The sequence below is a fragment of the Solanum verrucosum genome, unplaced genomic scaffold, assembly GCF_900185275.1.
Source record: "Solanum verrucosum unplaced genomic scaffold, falcon-dt-bn FXZP01000277.1, whole genome shotgun sequence".
In the NCBI taxonomy this organism is placed as follows: domain Eukaryota; kingdom Viridiplantae; phylum Streptophyta; class Magnoliopsida; order Solanales; family Solanaceae; genus Solanum; species Solanum verrucosum.
In genome coordinates this window covers 3,439,942-3,447,006 of record NW_026019945.1, presented here as the reverse complement: position 1 = coordinate 3,447,006, position 7,065 = coordinate 3,439,942, and the positions used below count along the sequence as shown (strand labels likewise).

Sequence of the window (7,065 nt, the reverse complement as noted above, 5' to 3'; positions counted from 1 at the left end):
TTCCTACCTATGGTACCTTACGAATTTACGTCCATCTCAGATCGGAGAATGACAAAATACTTATATGCTTACAAGTTTAACTCAATTGGTAAAAATTGAGGATTTGTATCTTAACCTCAGTCACAAATTCGAACCTTGCACCAATCGAACTAACTTTGATATTTAAGTAGACAAGAGTAAAAAAACGAGCTAATCGAATTTCAAAAGCTTTAATTTCGCTACAAAATTAACTCCAGACATATTTCTCGTCATTTTAGAAAACATAAAAATACTTATCATCTCACCAAAAGCTTTGATGATACATGTGCATAACTATCCATTCCAACTATATTAGCCTTCTCGATAAATTCATACCATGGGCTCTAATTTATTGAAAATTAAATTTTTATTTATTGATATCTATTTTTAAATATATTTTCAAGATTCGAATATTTGTTCAAAATCTCTTACAAAGTCAACAAAATTCCTATAGTCATAGAAAATAGAAATATATAGACAAAAAAATGAGCTTACGACTGACAAGTCGGCGCAAATATTGCACAATTTTCATTATTATTGGGAGTGGGGACTCTTTGGAAGTTGGCAAATTAAATGCTTACATGTGATTTTTTTTACAATTGAAAAAAAGATGAAATCTTAAAAGTATAACCCTCTAGAAGAGGGAAACTTTACTCAACCCACATACAAATAAAAACAACTAAAATGGGAATTAAGTTTATCCCAAACTTATCCAATTTGCAAGTACATGGGATATGTTTTGCCCGAAATATTTCAAGATTAAATTAATTAAATTTTAGAGTAATTTATACCTCAAATTTGGTGTTGTATCTTGTTCGCAAACCAAATGACCCGTTAGAGTTCATTGTAACATTCATCATTTGTAACACTATTTCACTATAATAGTCAAGTTTCTTGAAACAAATTTTCATGTTATGTTATATTATAAGTCCTTTATTATAAGCATTTTGGTTGAGAAAACAAAAAAATATTCAGAAAAACATCTTTATAAAAAAATTGATTGTATAGAGATTTTTATAATTGAGGTGTTCAAATCAATTTGAGTATAATGCAACTAGTTTTCACTAGTATCTGTTAACCCTTACCACCTCGCACCAGTATAATTGTCCATCAAGACTTGAACATATGGAATGAAATAGTTGATTGTGTTTACTTTTGTTAGAATTAAAACTTAAAATCACCTATTTCATTGACTACTAAGTCAACCTTATATAGGCACCCATATTCAAATGTCAAATCTTACCCATCCCCACTTAAAGCCAAGATGAGGTAGGTTAAGGGGACAATAGATTAAGGAGCGTGTGTATTTCATGTGAGTAGTAATATACAAGCATGCCTTACATTGAAAATGCTAGCCATTCCAACTACAACCTAACATGGATAAGATAATGATATTGTTCGTGAATAGAGTTATCTAATATCTATATCAATAATTGTTAACAAACTCAATAAAATAGTTACATATGTAAATGACTGTAGTTACTTGATACATATATCAATAACTAGTAACAAACTCAATAAAACAATCGTTTATGCAAAATGACTCGAACGCCACAAGATTTTAAAGGATGGAAATAGACAAACCATAGAAAGGGACAAGAGCAACAACCCCCCTTAAGAGAGTAATTAATTCTATCAAACCCTGACACTACCCTCTATTCACAAGACCTACCACGTCATTAGAACCGACCATCAATTAAAATTTGTGTACTTGTGACAAGCTGGAAATTTAGAATCTGTATATTCAATGACCATATTACCCCTATACCTTATCATTGAGAAACAAATATTATAGTGACCAACTTGTTATAGCCCCACACAATTAATTATACATAACGCAATGGTTAAATGGTGTACAATCAAACCTTTCTATATCGACATCATATAATACAACATAATAAGAAATTAAAAGGTAAAAAAATGAGAAACTTTATTGATAGAATAGTTGAGCAAAGAAACATAGTATCAATAACATCTTCATATTCATCCTTCTTTCACTAAACCATAAATAGCCACCATACATCCACCCCCCAAACCCCCCAACCCCCAACTAGGCCCTCCAATGGTTTTTGTATATATATAATCATATATATACATGTTTATGATCCTCATCCAAAGCCACAGCCACTTGTTCATCTCTTTAAAATGGCCATAAAAATCAATTTTACAATGTTCACTATTTCTCCTCACAACTTAAGTTTATACTAAGGACAGGCAGGCAGCCTTTTTTTTTTTTTTTTATAATAAGAAAAGTGATTTGAAAAGAGAAAGATTAATGGAGATGGGAAGAAGTAGGAACCAAGACAGCAATGAATGAATAAATTAAAAGGGAAAAAAGGAGACTAAACTAATCCCTCTGAAGGTTGCTGGCATTTGGCTGCATTGGCTCCTTAATGAGATTGATTATTATGTAGTAGTAGCTCAATTTTGTCATAGGTAATGGCAAGAATACCGGGTGATTGGAATGATGAGAGAACACGAAGAAGCACGATGACATTGCAATCATGGCACTTAAATACTGTAATGCCTCACCGATGATTCTAACACCTCTTGACTTGGGCAGATCATCTCCTTCACGCGGCTTCCCTTTTTGTATATCTTAAATGTTGGTACAATTCTAACATTCTCTGCATTAGCAATTGCCGGGCTCTCTTCCACATCCACCTTCAACACAAAAGAGGAAATGAATATAAGGTTTATGTATGCTGTGCATATAAAATAATCAGAAATTGCGGCAAGACAAGGCATTGCTAAAAGAAATTACCTTGAGAAAATTTATGGAAGGATACTTGGTGGTTAAAGTATCTAAGAAAGGGGATATCTGCTTGCATTGTAGGTTAGATGCTGCTTTAAAATGGACCACAGATGCACCTGCAATTTCCAATATAATAATTAATCTCTGAATTGCAGAAAATGAATAAGGAGGGTCAAGTTACAAGTGCAGGAAAACATACAAGGTGATGAAATCGCAGCTTGGAACTGCTCGAGACCAGAAACCAATTCCACCTCCCCACCAAATTTCATATTGTGAATGTCTTCTCCACGTGATCTCTTTAATGCAACTTGAGCATGGAATAACGATTCAGCAACCTCAGTGTCATATGGAAGCGCTTTCCTCAAAACCTCATAATCTCTAACAGCTTCAGCCCATCTCTCAAGCTATAATTGATTAACAGTTAAAATTAATTTTACACAACGAAGGGAACAAGCAAGCGATAATATATTAATATTCTTCTAGGAACACATATACTAGAAAAGATTTTAATATGGCATGTTACCTTGGTATTTGAGGCAGCCTTTCGAAGAAGGGCTTTAGTGTAGTGTGGCTGGAAAGTGAGCGCTTGATTGCAGTCATCCACAGCTTTTTCCCACTGCCCGAGTTTATACCAGCAAGCTGCTCTATTACAATAGAGAACTGAATTTGAAGAATCACGCCTGAGACCTTCCCCATAAGCAGCACAAGCTTCAGTATACCTTTCGGATTTAAATAGATCATTGCCACGGGTACGAGCCCGTCCCACCGACCTCGTATTGTTGAGAAAAACTGATACTTCAATATTTCGAGGATCAATATGTCCAGCTCTCTCTACTGCACTGACTGCACTTTCAAACCTGCAAATATCCATGATCCAACTTCTCTTACTCCCGCACAACCTTATAAAAACTTAGCAAATCATTCTATACTGACCTTCCCATAGCCAGGTCAATCTGAGCTTGAACAAAGAACACATATGCCTCTGAAAGCATCCCAAAAAATTTTGACTGTGGTGATCCAGCAGATGGTTCATGCTTCCGAGTAATTGATAAGCTCAATTCTGCATCCTCTACTTGATGTAGCTTCAAAAGAGCTTCCGCTCTACAAGCAAATAGCTGTAAAATTCAATTTCAGTAATTCAGTATCAGCATTCAACTTTCATGCATCATTTTCTTCCACATTTGAACCACTAGTCTTGCTTTACCTGAGGAGATGCATCTGCTCCAGAAGCAATGGCTGCATTGACTTCTCTTAACATGCTTGTCCAATCACCAACTCTTCGTGCGTCAGTGAACTTGCCAATATATTTTTCCACTGCTTGCAACTTCTGCAACTCAGCTTGATCTGGCTGATGCCCTTGGAAACAAATGTGACTTCTGGCTTTCTCAACCTGCCCGAAACTGCAAGAATTAGATTGCTTACATCACAATGCAAAATAAGCAAGGTGAATTTCAAGAACATAATTCAGATAAGGACGCACATGATGCTGAAACAAGCATGTAACTGGGAATTCATGAAGAAAATTATGTGTTCAACAATAGAAGTGTTAGTGGAAAAACTATCAACATCTAACTAGAGGTACATACATTGGAAAAGGAATAGATTTTAGCTGAAGTCAAATGGAAATAAAGATGACTACAAAAACACTTGGCCTGCTAACACCCATTGCATTTATGCAAACAAGCGTCATCATAAGACATAAACTTGAACTAGGATGATGTTGCCACCGATTACTAAAGATAATCAATAAACCACAAAGTAAGCCACTACAGCAATCACAAATAGATTGAACAATAACATAGTGTCTCGACCGCTAAGAACCAGGAAAAAACAGTTTTTAGGGGGGTAAAACAACAGGAAAAATGGTGGAAAGATAACCCTGTGAGAAATGGGCTGTCCTGTGAAAAATGGGCAAACATAAGGAATAAGTAACAGTGAAAAAAGAAAAAATTGGGCAAACATAGGGAATAAGTAACAGTAATATGTCCAGAACAATCCAAAAGAGGCCAAACCATCAACTCCAGATCGGCTAAAACAACTACATTTAGTGCATCCCCTTTGCACAAGTGAAGATCAAATCATCAAAGTTCATAAATTTTGGACTTCTTATAGGTCAAATCACACACAGGAAGTGTTAAATTGTAGCATTAGACATGTATAACCTACAAATTATTCACACATTGCCAAGATTTATACTAATCAACAAGCAAAACATTCATAAACATTCTAAAGATTAAGACTTTATTCAACTTACCTAAGTAACAAAGATCCCAATCGATGGTGTGCTCTTACATATGATGGATCCAATCTAATGGCTTCTTCACACTCCCTCACCGCCTCCGGTAACCGCTTCAGACCGATCAACGCTGCCGCCCGGTTACAATGGTAAGCAGCATTGCCTGGAGAAATAGCTATAGCTTTATCATACAGATTTAAAGCTTCAACAAAATAACCCTTTCTGTAATTCTCATTTCCTAATCTCTTCAACTCCTCTGGATCAGTATTCAACATTCCTCTTTTCATTGTGTCTCCGGCCATTACCCCTCTCAAATTCGCCGTCTGGGTAGCACCGGCATCAGCCCCACCGACAGCACCGCCGCCAGATTTTACACCGGCACCTCCACGCATTATGCTTCCGTGACCGTAATAACCCGTTCCAGAACCTAAAACGTCAGACTTCGATGACTTACTAGCCATGCCGGTTTTCAAAATCTTCCCGGACGGGCAGATGTTTCCGGTGGGAAGCACATTTAACGGAGGTGAATTAACGGCAATGCCACCACTGGAATAAGACCGCGCGTGACCTGGCTTAAACCCACGCGCCTTCGGTGAGCTCTCAACTGAACCTGAAAGCTCACCGGAGTGACTGGATTCGGACTTTTTCGGACCCAAATGAGATCCATTCCGACCCGACACCGATCCAGATCCAGATGAATTAGAACTGCTACTAGTAGTAGTAGTCGTAGTCGTCGTCGTCGTCGTAGTAGTAGTAGTAGCGGTGAATCCACGCGGTCGATTCCGTAATGGAGAAACAGGTGAACCCAGATCGAGTTCTCGAAAATCGGGCTTGTTAATTTCAACTCCATTTCCATCTTCAACGCAAGTCAATGAGTTCTTCAAGCGATCAGTTACCCCATCAAGTCCTATTTCCGACATGTGTCTTCCAGATTCCGACATTTTCGAAACCCCTTTCAGTTCTTTTGCCGGAAAAATATGAAGTTGAATAGTTCCCAGTAAGCCGAGTGTTTCAGTATAAAGAACTGAACCTCAACAATTGAAAGAAAGCGTATGAAGAAGACATGTAAAAGAGGGAAAAAATGGGGGAAAGAAAGAGAGGAACAGAGATGGGGATCTCGTGATATATAAAAGGAAGAAGCAAAGAATGAATGCGAGCGTTGGGAAGAAAGAGAGAGAAAGAGAAATGGAGTTTTTTTTTTTTTTTTATAGAGAGAAGATGAAGAAAGAGAAGTTGATTTATGTATATTATGGTTTGTGTTCATTTTTACTTGTCATTTTAAAAATGTATGATATATCTATAATGTTTGTTTAGATTATTACATCAATTTGATTTTATCGTATTTGATTAAATCCATCGATAAATAACACAATAAAAAGTCATATTGTATGTAAGGATCGATTCGATATGGTTACGGTATTTTTCTTCTCATTGTGTTTTTTATCCTATATTTTTATAATAGCTCAATTTCATATTTTATTTTTCTTGTGGATTCATCATCTAAATTTCTAATTCCATAATATATTAATGAAAAATTGATATAATCTATTTAATTATATTATTAAAATAATACAGTACAATACATTATAAAACTAGAATTTGTTGGGGGTTCATGGGATGGTGCTTCACGAGACAACCTTGCCTTTGTCACTCTTGTTTTCCTCCATTCTATCTCCCTCATTTACTCTTCTCCTTTGACCCCTCTTTTTCCTCCTCAATAATTTACTACTCCTTGTTTTTATTTTGTTTCTTTTATATATATATATTCATAATCCTACACCTTCAACTTTTTTAAAAAAAATAATAATTAATTTTGAGTTTGATATTTATATTAAAGATTTTGATTAAATTTATATATTACTCTTCTCCTTTGACCCCTCTTTTTCCTCCTCAATAATTTACTACTCCTTGTTTTTATTTTGTTTCTTTTATATATATATATTCATAATCCTACACCTTCAACTTTTTTAAAAAAAATAATAATTAATTTTGAGTTTGATATTTATATTAAAGATTTTGATTAAATTTATATATTAAGGGGTTTTTTTTTATAAAG

The 7,065-nt window shown here is 35.3% G+C and overlaps 1 protein-coding gene across 1 annotated transcript; it reads right to left on the bottom strand.

The window, feature by feature from the left end:
• Window positions 1-2,277: 2,277 nt before the first annotated feature.
• On the bottom strand, window positions 2,278-6,200 carry LOC125840507 (TPR repeat-containing thioredoxin TTL1). The gene is made up of 7 exons (XM_049519480.1): window positions 5,028-6,200; window positions 3,978-4,173; window positions 3,707-3,888; window positions 3,297-3,630; window positions 2,973-3,177; window positions 2,783-2,889; window positions 2,278-2,682 (listed from the first exon to the last, which is right to left on the bottom strand). Exons 1-7 carry the CDS (start codon window positions 5,948-5,950, stop codon window positions 2,530-2,532), a joined length of 2,100 nt encoding a protein of 699 aa, XP_049375437.1. The 5' UTR covers window positions 5,951-6,200; the 3' UTR covers window positions 2,278-2,529.
• Window positions 6,201-7,065: the final 865 nt, after the last annotated feature.

What these genes read in the sequence shown, in the direction of transcription:
- LOC125840507 (XM_049519480.1), bottom strand. Translation starts at nt 5,950, where the DNA reads ATGTCGGAATCTGGAAGACACATGTCGGAAATAGGACTTGATGGGGTA. An exon ending in ATTGACCTGGCTATGGGAAG is followed by an intron (nt 3,631 to 3,706) that starts GTCAGTATAGAA and finishes GGATATTTGCAG; the next exon opens with GTTTGAAAGTGCAGTCAGTG. An exon ending in AGCTGCGATTTCATCACCTT is followed by an intron (nt 2,890 to 2,972) that starts GTATGTTTTCCT and finishes TGGAAATTGCAG; the next exon opens with GTGCATCTGTGGTCCATTTT.